This window comes from Camelus bactrianus, chromosome 6 (assembly GCF_048773025.1).
Source record: "Camelus bactrianus isolate YW-2024 breed Bactrian camel chromosome 6, ASM4877302v1, whole genome shotgun sequence".
Taxonomy (NCBI): domain Eukaryota; kingdom Metazoa; phylum Chordata; class Mammalia; order Artiodactyla; family Camelidae; genus Camelus; species Camelus bactrianus.
Window position 1 is genome coordinate 10620062 of NC_133544.1, and position 18719 is coordinate 10638780.

The following is an 18719-nucleotide window of genomic DNA, read 5'->3' on the forward strand; positions in this document are numbered from 1 at the left end:
TGGTGTGCTGGGAGGGACCAGAAGCCTGAGCTCACCCAGCACGCTGGCCAGGGTCCCCCGTATGTGTGTGGACAGTCAGTGTTTTCACAGCACAAGGCTGAGGGATGCTGGCTTTTAGAAGTACTAACGTTTGCTCATAATACATTTTGCAAATGTTGTAGAAAGAGCTTTTGTGCACAGGTTACTTCGGGTCCTTAGCCTCAGCATGGAGGACATGTGGGCTGGGCAGTTCCCACTCTGGGGACCATCCTGTGCACTGAGGACGTTTAGCAGCATCCCTGGCCTTGACCCACCAGATGCCAGCCACACAACCCTCAGTTGTGACAACCAGGAACGTCCCAGACATCGCTGAGCGTCCTCTGGGGGTGAGACCCGCTGCATTTCTCAGAGCACAGAGGCTCTGAGAGCTTCCGTGGGTCAGTAAAGCCATTCCCATTTTCATAGTGTGGTCACTGAGCCTCATTGGGTACCAGGACCTGGGTTTTGGAGATCAGGACCCCAGCCAAGAGGTTCGTAGGTTCCTGGGTTCTTCATTTCAGGAGCACCCGCAGGAGGAAGGTCACCCTCTTCCATTCTCCTCCTGGCCCACTGGGGGCCGTGACTTCTGCGCCCCCTGTGTGATCTGTGTGCCCACGATACAGGCCTGTGTGGCTTCTTCCAACTTTGTGTATTAAGTCACAAAGCCTCTCACCAGCCAGAGGAAAGCTGCTCAGGGGAGCCACTGCTGGGCCTCTGCTGACCTTGTCCTCTGGGGACGGATGGAGTGAGGCACGAGGACCTTCTCTGAGTCCCTCCCATGCTGGCAGGGGTCCGTGCTTCCTGCCTCAGGCCTCACACACCCTCGGGCTTCTAGCCCCTGACTTGGCCCATGTCTCTCAGTTTCTCCATTGATCCATGAGATCTCATCAAGTAACTATTATTCATTTATCAAATCTTAATTGAGCACTTACTGTGTTCACGGAATCCTAAGAAACACTGCAAGTACAAAAAATAAGACTGATCAAGTGGATGCAGCCCCTGTCCCCACGGAGTTGTATTCATGTGTGTGTGTGTGTGTGTGTGTGTGAGAGAGAGAAAGAGAGAGAGAGAGTGAGTGTGTCAGTACAGGAGAGGCAGGGTTGAAAAGTAACATAGTCTCTGATTATGGTAAGTTCTGGGAAGAAGAAAAATCAAGGCCGTGATAGCGGGAGGTTCTTATCACCTCATCCTGTAGCCTCTCTGAGGAGGTAACATTTGCTGTGAGCCTAAAAGGCCTGGTAAGCTGGGGGAGACAGTGGAGCAGACCGAGGGTGTTTTGTCCTCCCAGGCCCCTCGGGGGGATGGGCGCAGAGGCCCGAGGACCTGGAATGAGCTGGTGCAGCCCAGCACAGCGGCTGGGAGGGTGCAAACCGAGCATGTGATGGCCCCCGCTTAGAAGAGAGCTGGCTGAGGTGTGTGGCAGGAGGTCAGACTGTCTTCTGCAGCACCAGGGGTCATTGCCAGGGTCACAGCTGGCAGCAGTAGCTGTCTCTGTTCTGCAACCAGAAGCTGGGAAGGCTGGGTGGCCGAGTGCAGAGGTGAGGGGCCCAGGCTTCCCTGGGCCTGAGTGACTCCTGGCCCCAGAGGTCAGTGGCACACTGCTCTGCCTCGCTCCCTGCCGATAGCAGGGCGGGCACCCCGAGTTCTGGCTTTCGGCTTGCACACCCAGCAAGGCAGGTGGAGGAACCCTGGGGGCCTTGGGAGACTGAGGGTCAGACTCCGGCTGGAGGGCTGTGGGCCCAGGTAGGGTGAGGCAGAGCAGGCCTGTGGCCTGGATCCTGAGATGTGGCCCAAGGGCAGGGGCTGCTCTGCAGGCTCACCTGAACAGGTGTGTGGAGAAGGCGTGCAGGGTTAAGACAGGTGCTTAAGGAGTGAAGGTGTAGCTGCTGAGCTTGGGGGGGAACCGAGCTCCTGGGACCAGTGACCCCTTTTCTGGTGCTCTCTGCTCAGCTGTCAGCTGTGATGCGTGGGCCGGAGACCCACTCCGGCCACGCCAGTGACCCCTGAGTGGAAATGCCAGCCTGTCCTGCTCCAGTGTCAGCCTGTGAGGCGATGCCGTCTCCTGGCCGGCACCCAGCCCTGCGGGTCCCTCCCCAGTCCTGGCGGGGTGTGTGGCTGCAGGCTGCGGTCTCTCTCCGTTTGCTCCAGGACCTGATTAGTGCCCTGGCACCGGGACAGGGCATGTGACATTTGTCAGGTGAACTGCCTGGCCGGGCACTGTGCCAACCTCCTGCTGACAGGAGATGGAGAATGCTTATAAGTTTGGTGCTAAAATCTGGGGACAGAAAGGGAGCTATTGTTCCAGTGAGGGGCCTGGGAAGAAGGAAAAGGTGTTTGTTGTCTCTCTTGGTAAAGTGCTCCGTTTCCTTCCAGCCCTGTCCTCCTCAGCATTCCAGGTTGTACTTCAATGGGATGACATTTCTTCACGGACTTTCTGTCACATCTGAACAACTGTCTTCCCCGTAAGGACCGTGGTTTTCTCTCCCAGATGGCTGAGCGAGGGGCGTGACACTGGGAAGATGGTGGTCCGGTTGGGGGTGGCATCCGCCCTCGGGATGGGGGTGCCTGTGACCTGGAGGATGCTCAGCCCTGCCCCCACAGTCACTCTCTCTGCTCACCTCTCCCCTCCCCCGACCTGGTGCAAGTCACATACAGTTCATCCTGGAGCCCGGGGCCTGGGTGCTCCAACTTCCTGTTGTCCTTTCTGAACCCCTTGTTCTGTGACTTTTGTCACCAGCAGGGACAGGGAGAGGGGGGAGTTGTTGCTGGCATTCTGCTCCAAGGCAGCTTCCCCTGCTCTTCTCGAAAGCTCCAGTGTCTCTCCCACCTGCTGCCCCCAGGACAGTGAATCTTACCCCTCTGTTCGTGGACTGATCCCGGTGGATTCTGTAGGTGTGGCTTTTCCTCTGCCGTCTCTGCCTGGCTCTCCGCAGTCCTGCTTATTTCGACAGTAGGTAATACGTGCACATGCGACGAATTCAAGGAGTCTTTTCCCGCCTCTGCTGCCCAGCGGGCCAGTTCCCATCTTGGGTCCTGGTGGTTCCAGCAGCCTGGAACCTTTCCAGGGGAGCTCCGTGTCCACGAATAAAGGTGCTCTTCCTGTTGCCACACAAAGCCGTTGTTCTGTATGATAGACCTTGGAATTGACTTTGAATCAGTCCTTCCATCAGGCTGCCATTTTCTTTTTAATGGCTGCATTGTTTTCCATTAAATAGGCTTAAATCCGTTTCTTAACCAGTTCTATACTGATAGACACTTAGGACATTTCTGATATGTTTTAGAAACATGCAGCAGTGATTAAATATCCTTGTTCATGCATATCTGTGTACACATGTGGGGAGTTGTGTGGGGTGAGTGCCTAGCAGTAGGAATTGCTGAGTTTATGTGTCCTTAATTTTGGCTGTTGCCTAATTTCTCTCCATAGAAGTTGTGCCAATAACACGCCCACCCAGCAAGTGCTGGCCTATATCCCACCACTTTGAGAGGTGTTTGTAATCAGTTTAAAGTGGCACGGAGTCTCAGAGTGTCAGAGAATGCCGAGGCCCTAGCAGTCACCCCTTCATCTAGTTGTTTTTTCTGCTGGGCACTCAGGGCACTCCGGGTCTGTGTCAGGCTCACACAGCCTGTCTGCTTGGACCTTGAACCTGGCCACCTCGCTCCTGTCTGGTGCAAGTGTGCCCACCCTACCTTTCTCCCCCATACTTCCTGTACTGTGAGGGCCTGACCACCCCAGCCTGAGCTCGTGGGTTTAAATAAAGGGTCTGAAGAGCAAAGTAGGCAGAGGAGCAAATTGCATTGTAATTTTCCTTTCACCAGCTCTGCCAAATCATAGACACAATATTGTGCCAAAGGTCAGGCAGCATCTCCATCCTGTACGGCGAAGTCCGGCGCACGTGCCTCTGAGGCCAGCACTGTGTCTGACACGCTGCCCAGGCCTCATCTGTTCCAGGCTCAGCCCCTTGGCCTTGCACCCTGCTGGGCTGGTCACCACATAACTCAAAGCTGGCTTCTCACTCCCCAGCTCAGGACACTGTTGCTTTAGGATCAAGTCCAAACTCCTTGGCCGGTCTATCTCCAGCTGTCTCTCCCCCGTCTTCACATAACCTCCCCTTTGAGACCTACATCCACCCAGCCACGCCGGGCTCCCTCACCCCATGTCTCTTCTTTTACTGTCCCCTCTGCTTGGAATATCTTTTCTCCTTGTGGCCCAGGCCTGTGGCCCTTTGTAGCTCAGCATCACTGGCTTCTGGAAACCCCCCTACCCACTGCCCCGGGCTAGGTTAGTTCCCCCATGTGGCAACACTCCCCTACTCTGTTATCACCGCTCACCCCCACTTCTCTGCCCACTTAGGAGCCCCCAGTGAGGGTGGATGGGATGTGGCTGAAGCGGTGACTCCCTCTCCCCATACACACACAGACACACACATACACAGACACACGCACACTCTCACTCACTCCCTCCCTCCTAGGAGCTCTCACTCTCCCTGGTCTCAGGCTGTCTGTGAGGCCTCAGGCTGAGTGCTCAGACTCTGGAGGTCTCTTTGGAATACAGATGAGGTTAATGAAGACCAGGGCGTGTGCTGGTGGGGAGCACAGCTCTCCCAAGGAGCTGACTCAGGAAGCTAGGAGTAGTGGTAGGTGAGGAGATGCTGTCGGCAGGCCAGGCTGAGTCTGTGCGGGAGAGAGTCATCTTGGTGACTGCACAGAGGGACAGTCTCAGGGTACGAACAGGCGTGGTTGAACTAGTGAGTGGGCGTCTGTCCCCGACATGGAGCCATCATCTGGGTGTCACTCGTGTGCCCGTCCTGCTCGCCTTCTTCCCTCTGCTGAGTCTCACCCCTCCTCCAGGGTTGGGGCCTGTGCAGTCACTGTGCTGTGTGTATGCTTGAGGGCCGCAGTCCCTGGGCTCCCGTGTCATAGTCTGGCTCCATTCAGGGCTTGAAGGTCTTTTTTGTTGATCACATCACAGAATCAAGGAATCCTAGAACTTGAGTCAGAAAAGATGTGATAAACATTTTATTCTCTCATTTTATAAAAGAGAAAACTGAGATACAAATAATTTAAATGGCTTCCTGAAGAAGCACACATAAGGTTAACAGTGATTCTAGGACTTGAACCCAGATTTCTAGGCCCTGCCTTTGCCTCGACTTTCACAGTGCCTCAAGGTCCTTGCGCTAGGATTGGGACTGCTCAGGTGCGGCTGGGCTGAAAGAGGTGGTCTGCCAGTGACTAGAAGGCAAAAGATTTGGCTGACTCCTAGGGACTGCTGCACAGGTTGCACACTATACAACTTAGTAGATTGCACATGGCACCCTATATGACTGGACTTGCCACAGGTATGTGCCGGGCGCTGCTACAGCCTTCTCTCTTGACTCTTGGGAGCCTACTCCTAAAGTTTAGCTGCACGGATCTCGAGACCAGCCCTATACCAGACCTGGCTGCCTCTTCAGACCCTTGGCCTGTGGTTCTTAAACAGCCATGGGTGCTGTGGTTTAGTTAGGGCCACGACTGGCCACCTAGCAAGTTGTGTTACATCAAGGCACCCTGGTCTGGTGTTGATTTTTCAGGACTGTGTATGGTATGTGCTCTTCTGTAAGCTCTGAAAAACAAGCAGGTATTCTGGGTGGTGCCAGGAAGGCTTTGCCTGGGGGACATTTGGTCCTGGCCTCAGCTGATTTCACAGCTTCAGTGGTCTGCCCAGAGGATTCATTAGTTGTCCTCCCAGAAAGCGTTGCTCAGCCTGCCTCTTGACCTCGTCCTCACCTGGAACTGCCCTTCCAGTGACAGATCTCACTTTCTACAGAAGCATCCTGTGTGATTGCTGGTGACACTGCTGTAGTATTAGTCCTCCCTTCTCAGGACACATTTCTTCACTCAGCAGTGTCCACTGCAGCCCTGCCCCGATCATCCCTCGGTGCTGGTGAATCCTCCTCGCAGAGGCCACTGTGCACTGCAGCATCCAGCTGTGCCATTGTATGCTCTCCTGAGAAGCATCTGTCTTTAGTTGTATGAGTTTGTGTTAATCCGGGGTTGGCGATGATGCAGACTCTGGCCCAGTGTGGTGGCCCCTCGGGGGTCTTTGGGGAGAAGAGCAAACAAGGGCAGACCCTGGGTGGTAGGAGGAGCAGAGGGGGCCACAGTGGCAGCTCCACCACTCCACTGTGTGACCCTGGGCTCAGTTCTGCTTCCTTTCTCCTTTCTGAAGAGATGGACTGGGACCCTTAGGTCTTGCCAGGCCTGACCGTCGATGACTCTGCCTTTGGAAAGGCTGTGGCAAGCTCTGTGTGCCCTCTTTTTGGCTTTTCCTTGTGCTGACCCCAGATGCAGTGTGCCTGGTCTCCCAGGCTGAACCACCAGGCTAAAGGCCTAGGCTTGGGTTGGCAGAACATGAGAAAGACTAATTTTTTCGTTCAACATAAATTTTAAAAGAATATTTTTAGATTTTTAGATCTGAGAAATTGTGGTAAATTTTCTTCAAGTCACAAAATTATTTAGTGACGCCAGGAGTCTAAGATCCTGGGCCTCTTGATTCCTGGTATAGTTTTCATTCCACTAAACCATCGTGACTTGATGTTGAAGGAGAGGTTCCACATCTCCACGCAGTAACTGTGTGGTCATATAAAAGTGCCCATTCTTTTTTGTTTTATGTAAATAAATAAATAATGGAAAATTAAAAAAAAATTTTTTAAAGAATGAACCTGAGCGATACAGGCTGTAGCTAGAATTGAGGTGCTTTTCATTTACCCAGGTTTGCCACGCCTCATTTCACTGATCAGCAGGCTCTGGAACCAGATGGCATGGATTCAGGTCCCATCCTGGCTACTTCCTAGCTGAGAGAGCCTGGTCAAGGTATTGAGGTTCTCTGAACCTCAGTTTCTCTGTCTGTCAAATGGGGTCGCACATACGACCTACTCCAGGGTTGTGAGGAATAAACATGTCAGTTCCTGCAAGACATTGTCCTCCACTTGGTGGATGTTTAGGAGAAGTTAGCTGCTGTCATTCACCATTTATTACTGTAATTATCAATAATAATAACACATCCTAGAATCTTGCCAGGACCTCTATCGTGGCATCAAGACTTCAGGGGCTAGCAGCTTCCTGCTTCCTTTCACCCTTTCACCACTTGGTGTGGAAGGACCTAGTTAAAAAGCCAGGCTTTGTGGCCATCAGCTAGATGGTCTGGGCTTGGGCCATGCTCTCAGGAAAAGCCGGAAGGAATGAGATTATGCTGAGTAAATCCAAGGTCACTTCCTTAACCGTAAAAGCCCCCATGAGTAATTTTTAACAGCCACAAGAGAGTCATTTCAGTTCTTCCCGAGAGTGCGTTTTGGTGGCTGAGTGTTAACTGGAACACATAGACCCTGACTTGTGGGATCCTAGGATCTGTCTGGAGACTTTCTTCTGTGCGTGGGCTGTGGGATTCATCTTGAGTGCCAACTCTTATCTACTTCTAGAACCACGTGATAATCAGGAGCCTGAAGTCCCACTGGGGTTAGCACAAAGGTTGTTGTAATTCCCAAGTGATCGCCGCTGTGGTCAGTGGTGATGGCTGCTGTGGGAGGCGTGGTGGAATCGGGCCCCCTTTTCCGTTTTTGATCCATTCTCAGTGGAAGGCTGGAGTTCCAGACAGGATAAGTGCAGGGCAGGCCACACTGCAGAGCAGGGCCTGCAGTCCAGGGCCTTGCTGTTGAGTCCATGCTTGCTTGTATTACTGTTTTTTTTTTTTTAATTGAAGTATAATACACACAGAGTAGCTTGATGAATTTTGCAAACCCGAGACACCATGTACCTAGCACCAGATTAAGCAGTAGAGCGGGGCTGCTCCCCGAGCCCAGCCCGGCCCAGCCCTGCCCAGCTCTGGCCAGCCTGGCCCCGCCTGACCCAGCCTCACCTGACCCAGCCCCACCTGACTCCACCCTGCCCTTCCCCTCTTCTTCCTCGTCCTTGGGCAGGGAGCTCCCTCTCCTGTCCTCCCACATCACATCTCTTCCCGAGGTAGGGCCACTAGAGGGAAGAAGATTGGTTACCAAACCAGGAGATGGACTTTCTCCAACGAACTGGGTGCTCTCAAATCCCTGTTCCATGAGTGGCATCATCCAGCCTGCCCCATCTCCATCCCCTGACTAATCCTGGCCAGCGGGATTTTTCTGAAATTTTCTTAAAAAGTTTCTCTGCCCCTCCCTCCAGCCTGCAGGTTAACGAATGCTTGCAGGGGGAACTGGCCCTTAGCTGGCCCAGCCCTGCCTGCACTCATTTTTCCGCATTCACCGTGCTGTTCCCTGCCCTGCTTCCAGTGGAGACTGAGAGCTCCCTGAGGACAGCAGGGTCAGGCTCACTCCCGCTGTGGTGCTTGCATAAGTGTCTGCTGGGATATGACTACCCAGGAAGCCATCTGTCAAATAACTGGCCACCCAGAGACCCAGGAGGACACTCTGCTCGTTCGTGGGAGGTCTGGGCAGCTCCCAGCCTCTTCATTCTCCTCCAACTGCTGGTCCCAGGCTTCAGTCCTCTGTTTCCTATTCTAGACCTGCCTGACCGAGTTGTGGACAGATGAGGACTGAGGCTTACAGAGGCCCACTGCTGTAAGTGGGGAAGGCGAGGTTTTACCCTAGGTCTGGCAGCCTTGGCGCCTCTACGTGTAATGTCTTCCCCGTCTTGACCTTCACTTGGCAGAGGAGGATGCTGAGGCCCAGAGAGGAGACGGGGCTTCCCACACCCTGTGGTATTACATCTAAGAAGCCATAGTCTAATCCAAGTTCATGAAGATTTACACTAGTATGTTCTTCTGAGAGATTTATAGTTTCAGCTCTTACTTCATAGGATTTTTATATTGAAAGAAATGGGGCTTGCAGACTGCTTTATCCAGTGGTGTGCATGTAGCCAGTCCTGGGTATATAGTAGCTGTTATTATTTTAAATTATTATCAGTTATGATTGCTTGCTAGCTATTATTTATTATCATCCTTACCATGATTAATCTCTCATCGTGTTTCCTATCTGGGTGGCTGCCTCTGGCTCCTTCCTGAAAGACAGTGTTGATGTTTGAACTAGTTTCTGGAAAGCTGGGGATGCAGGGATTTGAAAAAAGAGAGGACCTCGTTACTTCCCCCACTCCCCCCATTTTCCCGCAGACTTTTTGCTTTGGAAAATTTTTAAATGCTTGGGAAGATGCTGCAGTGCACCCTGTGCCATCACCCAGCTTCACCAGTTAGTAGCTGGTAGCCTCTCTCCTTTCAGCTGTGCCTCACCTGGTTCCCTCCCCACCCACTGCGCCTGGTCATTTGGAAGCAAATTTCAGACATCATATTTAATCTATAAATCGTTTTAGTACACATCTCTAAAAAATGAATCACTACCTTCTGAAAAAGAGACCTGCACTGTTTTGGGGGAGTGGGCCAGAGCCCCATTACCTCCTGAGCATCCCAGGGGCAGGTGCCTCTCCTGCTTCCCTGTAAGGAACAGGCTGGCTGGCTGCAGCTGGCACCGTGGGCTCTGTCTGGACCTGAGCCATCCACAGAGGGTCCCTCCCTACAGCCTGGGCTGCCGTGGCGGGGGATCGTGTCATGCTCCAGGTGTCAGCAGGGCCAACCGGGGGCAGAGCCGCCGGGTTGCTTGTCCCGAGTGCAGAGCTAGCCTACCCCGCTACCTGCTGGATGGGGCAGGGTGTAATGAGTTCAGAGACCCCGGGTCAGGTTGGGCCCTGCAAGTCCATGTGTTGCAGAATCATGAGAATCCTTTTTGTTTGGATATCTTCCAGCTCTTATCTGTCATCACCTTCTTGTCCACAGCAGCTCCCTGAGATAGGTTTTATTCAAAATGCACATTTGCACACAAGAAAATGAAATCCCAGAGATTAATCTTAGTTTCTTCTTCACAGGCATAAAAGTGGCAGAGGCAGGATTTGAACTTGGAAATTCCACCTGCATTTTCTATTAGATGAGAGCAGATCCTTGCGATTCGCTCCCTGCTTCCCGTTTCCCTGTTTCCTGGCCATAAATGGACTACAGAGGAAATAGTATCTCTGATGGTCATCTCAGTCCTCTCATTTGGCTCAGATTCTCAGCGGGGAAACCTTGACTTCCCCCCAGCCCAGCAGAGGGCCCAGGACCCCTCTTGGCATCATCATCCCGTGAGCCTCAGAGGGCATCTAGCTGGTCTGTGCCCCTTTGTCGGTGGTCTCTGCACCTCCTTGAGGCCCTGCTGACCCCGGCTGTCTCTTTCTGCATTTCCCCCTCTTTAGCCGCTTAAAGCCAGGCTCTCCCTTGTACACCCAGGATCCCTTTCTAGGTGTTACGAGGCAGACCCTCTAACGGAACATGTGTTTACCATTTGCCATGGAGACGGTTTGGGTCTTTCTTCTTCTGAGTGGTGATGAAACAGTACAGGGCGCTCACCCTTCCAGCAATTTGTTTGGTTAATTCTAAAAGACTTGTGAAAAATGCATGAGGCCTGCGATACAATAGATAAGCTGAAAAGCTTGGAAGAAAATCTGCTTGTGGATAATGGGGCCATTGGAGAAACTCCTTCTTTGTCCTCTCTGTCCTTGTCCCAAAAGAGATTGTGTTTGGGAATAATTCTTCTGTTAATTCTGATGCTTTCATCCTGGGTCAAAAGCTCGTTGGCGCCTGCTTGTCAGATCTTTTCCTCTTTGGTTTCTTCTAGCCCCTTTGGCTTAAATTCATGTCTTAATGAGTCTGAGTTCTCTCTTTAAAGGTCACTGTCTTAATGCATAAAAGTGGAACCAGAACCAGCTTTGTGGTTTTTTAAAAATTTTAATTAAATTTTTATTGAAGTATACTTGATTTACAGTGTTTTTGGTGTATAGCAAAGTGATTCGGTTATATATACAGACATAGATGTATATTCTTTTTCAGATTCTTTTCCATCTTAGGTTATTACAAGATATTGAATATAGTTCCCTGTGCTATATAGTTGGTCCCTGTTGCTTATCTGTTTTATATATAGTAATGTGTATCTGTTAATCCCAAATTCCCAGTGTATTCCTCCCCTACCCTTTCCCCTTTAGTAATCCTAAGTTTGTTTTCTGTGTCTGAGTCTGTTTCTGTTTTGTAAATAAATTCATTTGTATATATATTTTTAGATTCCACATGTAAGTGATGTCATATATTTGTCTTTGACTTACTTTACTTAGTAAGACAATCTCTAAGTCCTTCCATGTTACTGCAAATGGCATTATTTTATTCTTTTTTATGGCTGAGTAGTATTTCATTGTGTGTGTGTATACATACACACCACATCTTCTTTACCTAGTCATCTGTCGATGGACATTTAGGTTGCTTCCATGGCTTGGCTATTGTAAATAGCGCTGCTATAAACATTGCGGGTACATACATCTTTTTGATTTAGAGTTTTTACCTTTTCTGGATATATGCCTAGGAGTGGGATTGCTGGATCAATGGTAACTCTATTTTTAATTTTTTAAGGAACTTCCATACTGTTTTCCGTAGTGGCTGCACCAATTTACCTTCCCACCAACAGTGTAAGAGGGTTCCCTTTTTTCCAGAACCTCTCTAGCATTCATTATTTGTAGACTTTTTGATGCTGGCTATTCTGACTAGTGTGAAGTGATACCTCATTGTCATTTTGATTTGTATTTCTCTAATAGTGATGTCGAGCATCTTTTCATGTGCCTGTTGCCATCTGTATGTCTTCTTTAGAGAAATGTCTGTTTAGGTATTCTGCCCGTTTTTGGATTGGGTTTTTTTTATTTTTGATACTGAGCTATATGAGCTGTTTGTATATTTGGAAATTAATCCTTTGTCAGGTGCATTGTTTGCAAATATTTTCTCCCATTCAGTAGGCTTTTTGTTTTGTTTATGGTTTCCTTTGCCGTGAACTAACTTTGTGTTTTTCAGCAACTGTGCACTCTTCTCAGTACTGCAGTGGGGGTGGGGGGTATGTGTCCATGTTTTACAGGACCTTGGTTGTTGGGGGAGCACTGGGCCAGCCTGTTGAAGCAGCATCTCTGATGATGCCTCCCTTTTGAAGGAGAGCAGTGAGCATGTGTGTGTCCCTGCTGTTACCTGTAATGCGTCTAGCAAGCAATTGCCTATGTTGTTCTTGGAACAGCCCCCATGTGTGGCCTTGAATGTGCCTCAAACCCTATTCCTAGGTTTCTCCAATTTAGACTTACAAGTCACACAAACTGAGACAAGAGCAGCAAGTGGCTTGCCCAAGGCGACAGCAGGCGGTGATTACAGTGGGAGCCTGGGTTTCTTGACTCCCAGTCCCAATCTCCTCTGTGCCCGGCTGCTTCCCGGCACGACGGGCCGGGTGGGCGGTGAGAGCACTGAACTGCTTTCAGTTCATAACCCAGAAGGTGAATTTATCTGCCAGGATTCTCACTGGCCAGATCCAGTAAAGGAAGACGTGGAAGGCTGTTGTTCATCCAGCATCGGCTGCACCCTGCACGATGCCCTGAGAGCTGTGGATGACGTGAAGGTTGTTGAGCGGATGACCTTTTAACATGAGGACATTGATGTACTTTCAGTCGTATATGTCAATCTCGGTTTCTCATGAATGATGTGCTCTTGTGACAGCATAGACCTGGTTCAGGGGAACAAGCCCTGGGAGAGGAGCAGTGCCCACAGGAAGAGCTGCCGCTGGGGAGCCCGCGGCAGAGAGCTTCAGGCACCTGGGTAAGGCTGAGGCCGCAGGAGAGAGAACTGGACATGGCCCCTTGGCCTGAGGGCAGCCCGGGATAACCCTTCCTTAAGGACACCTGTGTGTGCCAGATGCGGGCCCCCCCACATCAGCTGCTGGGCTCATTCCATACGAGCAGGGCCAGGGGCCAGTCTCTCAGGGAGAGGAGGAGGCCGTGAAGGCAGCTTCTGTTCTGCATTTGGGTCTGCAGGTGCGGCTGCTGGGAGAGGACCTTGGTGGGGTGAGAACATGGAGGACCCACAGAGTTCACGGGTGTGAGGACAGGAGGAAGGCCTCCTCAGATGCGTGCCCTGACCACCCCTTAGGGACGCAGACTTTTTTAAAATTTTAACATTCAGAGAAAAAGACGCCCATGAGCCCATGACCAGATACTCTGGTATGAAACACAAGGCAGGAGCAGATTTCAGAGAAATAGATGTGAATCTGGCTTTTGTGTTGAGAGCTCTTTAAAATGATTGCTGGGAACCAAAATTGGTTCACTGGAAAAAAAAAATCATCCCAAATGGAGCTTTCTTTTTGCTGATAAGGTTTACTAGAAAAGAAGCATTGTGGCTTTTCCTCGGCCTCTGCTGACCTCCCAGACTGATCTCGTCTCGTGGATGGGAGCTGTGAATTAAGCTGGTGTATTCATTCCCTGAGGCTGCTGGGGCAAAGTACCACAGGCTGAGTGGCCTAAAACAATAGAAACCCGTTCTCTCTCAGTTAAGGAGGCTAGAAGTCTAGAATCAAGCTGTCTGCAGGGGGTGGTTCCTTCCGGAGGCTCTGCGGGAGAATCTGTTCCACGCCTCTCCTGGCTTCTGGTGGCTGGTGGCGATCCTTGCCTTGTAGCTGACTTCAGTCACTGTCTCCGTCATCACACAGCCCTCTCCCTGTGTGTCCCTGTGTCCAAACAGTCCTGGTCTTGAAGATACCAGTCAATGAATGAGGGTTCAACCTAATGCGATATGACCTCATCTTAACTCGATTACATCTTAAAGACATTATTTCCAAATAAGGGCACATTCTCAGGGACTGGGGCTTAGGACTTGAACAGATCTGTGGGCGGGACACAGTTCAACTCACAGTAACAACAGCTGGTAAATGGCCTTCCTTACGCCCAGCCTTCTCTCCGAGCCCCTCTCCTGTTACTCCAGCAGTCTCCATTTTTGTCCTTAGAGTCTTAGAACCAGAGGGGTGGTCTCATTTCCTTGACAAGCTGCTCTAGCCCACTGATGTGACCGGGAGCTCCTGGAGTCACAGAGATGACACATGGCAGGGCCAAGATCCCTGTGTTCTTTTCCTGGAAACATTTTGCTGTCTTTTGTTAAATTCCGTTACAGATAATGGTTTCTTGTTTCCCACATGCCTCGGTGTTATTTCCCCAAGAACATTGTAACTTCCTTAAAGGCTCATCTTATCACAGTTCCGCTTGCATTTCCACAATCTGCCATGAAGCTAGTAGGTATTAATAAGCACTTGGAGTGAGCACTTAAAGGCTGGGGTGGCCGCTCCCCAGCGAGTGTCATCACCATGCCTTCCCACAGACCTTCTAAGTCCCGGCAGCCCACTGTCCCCAGCCCTGCCTCAGAGCCATATCAGTGCAAGGTGCTGGCCACTCCCACTGAACATAATCAACACATGGAGCAGATCTTGTTTCAGGTGAGGCTTTATCCAGGAGTCAAGCCGACTAGAACCCAGTTGTTCTCCTTTTCTCGGCTGTTTTCTCAGTTTGGGCTCCATTTTGAGTTTTGGCTCCGTCAGACGTCTCCTTCAGATCCCGGGGTGACTGTGCCCAACTGCCCAGTCTCCCTGCTTCCTCTTGTCTTCAGGGAGGGAGAGTGCTCTTCTCCCAGCATTCCCAGCAAGAGCACTGGGCCTGCCTCTGATTGGACAGACTCAGGTCACGTGCTCTCCTGAGCCTGCAGCCCCAGGAGGGGGAACGTGCTGATTGGTCTGACCAAAGTCATGTGATCCCCGTGGGGCTGAGTGGGTGGAGACCATTTCCTGAGACCAGGTGAAACCTCAACCAGAAGTTAGGGCTGGTGGGGGGAATGGAGGAGAGGGATGGATGCGGGGAGGGCACACAGGGATGAAATCTTGCTAGTCACCCTCGTTTCAGCATCGGTCTTTCCTCTCTAACCGGAAGGAGTGTGGTTTCCTTTCAGGAGTACATCGATGCCCACCCCGAGACCATTGTCCTGGACCCCCTTCCTGCCATCAGGACCCTGCTAGACCGTTCCAAGTCCTACGAGCTCATCCGGAAGATCGAGGCCTACATGAAAGGTACGGCACATGTCGCTCGGCCTCCGTGGCAGTTGGCTCACCCCATGGACACAAGGTGGCCTTTGTATGGGGTGGGACGAGGGGAGTCTGGTCTTTTTAAGCACTTTCACATGGGAGGCAATTGAACATTCTGGGGAGGACCTTTCCTTCTCCAACTGTGACCAGCAGAGTTAGGAAATAAAAGCCCTAGGGTGCTCTTTGGGAGAGTGGCTCCAACCACTTCAAGACGGTTTTGTTTTGTTGTCTTAAACCCATGAGTGGTGATGAAGTGTCCAGATAACACAGTGGTTAGAGAGCAGAAATGTGTGCAGAATAGCTCAGTGGCAGCCGGGCGGGTGGAGTTATGTAACGGGGCAAAAGAGGAAAACAGAGAAATTACAGGGCCTTTCATCAAACACATGGAGATATGTAATGTGGCGGCTGGACCTCGCGGGGTACGCTCTGTTCTCGCAGGCAGGAGCCTCCCTCTTAGCTGCCTGAGCGCCTCCTGCCAGCTCCAGGCTCTTGCCCCTGAGGACTCATCCTCCCCACCTCCCAGGGCAGGGCAGCTCTGGAGAAGTCAGACTGTCTTTCCGAGGTGTTTGTTTATGTGAGAAGGGCTTTTTGGAAAGATTCACCTTAACGGTAACCTGGTAACCTCCTAGTCCTCCGCCTGGTCCACGCGTCCCCTGCTGAGTTCTTGTTTAACTTTAAGAAAAAGTTTTTGCCTGGGCCCTGGGGCTGGGGGAGGGTTCATCTTAGAGGTGAGAGTGGCAGTCCCTGTTCCTGCCATTCAGATGCTGTGTGTGTGGCCAGAAGGGACTGCCTGGATCTCTGACCTGGCCCCAGGTGTCGTTCATGTGATGGTTGGCCCAGTGGTATTTTGGTTCACAGGACTAGCCTGGGAATAACACGAGCAGGATTTACTGGGTACATGTGAGTGCCCAGCCCTGGGCTGAGCTGAACCTTCTTACATTTTCTCCTCTGGTGCGTATGAAAATGGACAGGATCATCCTCCCTGTTTTGCAGAAGAGGCTCTGAGAGGTTAGCAGTTGGGCCAGCATCACACAGCCTGTCAATGCAGAGCCAGAATCTAGCCAGGTCTCTCCAACTCAGGCTCCCCAGCTCCTGACTCCTAAGCTTGACTTTCATGTCCATAGTCAGAGGGCCCTGGATCAGGCAAGCCCCTGGCATGGAAGCAGTCATGGACCCTTGGTTCTCTAAAGTGTGCTCTGTGGAAGACGTGGGTGCTGGCCTCTTTCCTTGGATCTGAAGTCAGTGACCATGTCAATTTATATTCCCTTTGCATTCCTTTCCTGAGTCCAACCAGAACCCCCAGATGAAAAGGAAGATCTAAAGTGATGCTTTGGCTGAACGTTGGTGCTGGAAAGGAAATCCGTCTCTTCCCAGGAAGTGTGTGTGTTCCCAGCTATGTGTGAAGGAACAGGAGGGGATGGTAAAAGACGGGAGGGCCTAGTTAGTGGGCAGAGTTGCAGGTCAGCAGTTGAGCCAAGTCCTTTAGAAGAGTGATGCCTTCTGATTTGGGGATTTGGGGATTTGGGGAGGGCTCTGCTGAGAGGGCTTTTTGGAGTGAAATGTACAAGCTTTTGTAGATGTGGACTGAGATTGTGTCTGAATCTTGCTGCTGTGTGGTCTTGGCCAAGTCTGTTGACCTGGCCCTGTCTGTTTTCTGTAAGATGAGTAAAAAATAAGTGGTTTATCCATGGGGCCTGGGGTTGGGATAACGGGATGATGTCTGAAGAGCACTTAGCACAGGCCTCGGCCCATGGGGTCACCCAGAAACGGGAGGCACTGTCACTGCTCCTGTTATAGGGGAAAGGGCTGAGGCATCTGGATTGGATCTTGGGATCTCTTTCCATTTTTGTGGGCAGATAATCAGGGCTGGGGTCAAGGGTGAGCTCAGGCCTGGAGTGTGATCATGCGTGTTCAGGGACCAGGGCAGCGGCGACGGGCTAGACCGCAGGGTACATAGGAAGGAGGCCTGTCCCTGGTGGGTGAGTACTGAGAGGGTGACACCCTGGGCCTCCCACACAGGGCAGGGTGTGAGCAAAGCGGGCAGAGAGCCGAAGTGTGGGGTACTTGCACAGACCTGCAGACCATCGGTCAGAGGGGGACTGAGAACACCTCGTGCAACTGGGGACTCCATTCGTGAGCAGCCTTTGAAGGTGTATGAGCTGGTGAGTGAGGAGATGAGAATACATTTTTTTAGGTAGGCAGTGCAGGGGGGCCTGAGACCTTGATGCTCATGACCCACCCCCACCCACACTACGGGCTGGTGACCAGCCCCTCAAACTCAGGTGCTGTCAGCTGAGGAGCTGCCTGCGAGAACTTGTTGACCAAACTCAAGAGACAGGCTTGGTCCTGGGCCAGCAGGCATTGTTGCGTGGGTGGGCCGTGACCGCTGCTCCCTGGGTTTTCCTTATCGTGCACGCCGAGCCGGGCCGGTATTCTTCCAGGAGGGCAGGCAAAGGCTGGGACTTCCTGGAGCCTTTTCCTGCCCACCCAGGGGCTGTTGAAGCACTGCTGGCTCCCACCTCCCATCCTCCCAGAGGCCGAGGCTGCTCCCCCACGCAGATGCAGAGAACCTTCTCCGGAAAGTGCATCCCTGGCACTCCCTGCGCCACACCTGCTCTTCCTGGAGGCACACAGCCCCGTTAGGCCTACCATAAAGGGCCATAATTACCCTTGAAGTTCCTCGATTTCAGCAGTCCAAGTGATGCTGCTTTTATGTTGGGAGAAGGGGCTTGGCAGAGACTCCTGGAGTTGTCACCATCCCCGAGGCCAAGGCGGCTCTCCCTGTCCTCAGAGAGCCTGGGTGGCTGCAAAGAAGAAAGGGGGGAGGCTCTTGCAGGGAGGTGACCGAGGCTCCCTGCTCTGTAGTGGGGGTGGGCTTGTGGGCTGTGACACATGGGGAGGGCTCTCGGATCAAGGGTCCACGCCCAGGCGGGCCTTCCGTCTCCATGCAGAGCATCAGCAGGGGAGGCCTCCTGCCTGGAGCTCCCAGCCTCACTCTCTGAGTACTTAATGCCACTTGGAGTGGTTGGTGCCATCTCAGTTCTAGTTCCCAGAGCTCATCTTTTTCTAATTCAGAGCCTGGAGGGGAGACAGGGTCCTTCCTGCCTCAGACCTATTGGTCTCAAGCCTGCTGCTAAGGTTGCTGCCACAGCAGAGACCCGAGAGGAGGCTGGATTAACGGAGATGGACTTCGTTGCTCTCTCATGTGAAAGCCCAGGGCAAGGCCACCCAGTGCTGGCAAGCGACAGCGGGAGCCCAGGCTTCCTCGGGCTCATTGTTCTGTGGTGTGGCCTTTCTGGTCCAAGGCAGTGCTGAAACTCCAACTATCACATCCAAAATCTAGACGTTAGGATGGAGAGGGGGCTAAGGAAAAGAAAGCAAAGAGAAATATCCCAAGTTATCATTTAAGGAAAAGTTCTGGAAGCTACAGTGATGCTCTCTGTCCGTACCTCATTGGCCAACTGAGTCACTGAGCTCCAAGGGAGCTGGGAAATGTGGTCTTCATTTTGAGCAACCATGTGCCCAGCTAAAATTTGGGAGCTCTGTCACCATGGAAGAAGGGGAAGAATGAGTTTTTTGGGGACAACTAGTTGTCTGCCTCCCCACCTTCTGCAAGTGGGTTCCTGTCTGCAGAATCCATGAGTGAATGTGAATGACAGAATGACCTTTCCCTGTCCAGCTGGCCAGGGTGGGTGGCCTCAGTAGCAAGTCCCTTCCATACAGCAGCTCAGACAGAGTGAA

At 51.9% G+C, this 18719-nt stretch overlaps 1 protein-coding gene across 2 annotated transcripts in view; it reads left to right on the forward strand.

Moving 5' to 3' along the window:
• ITPK1 (inositol-tetrakisphosphate 1-kinase) overlaps window positions 1–18719 on the forward strand; it is a 146826-nt gene that overhangs the window by 87519 nt on the left and 40588 nt on the right. For both annotated transcript variants that reach the window (XM_074365107.1, XM_074365108.1), the window contains one exon: window positions 14846–14963. In XM_074365107.1, the coding sequence (XP_074221208.1) occupies window positions 14846–14963 (118 nt within the window). The remainder of the gene's footprint in view (window positions 1–14845; window positions 14964–18719) is intronic.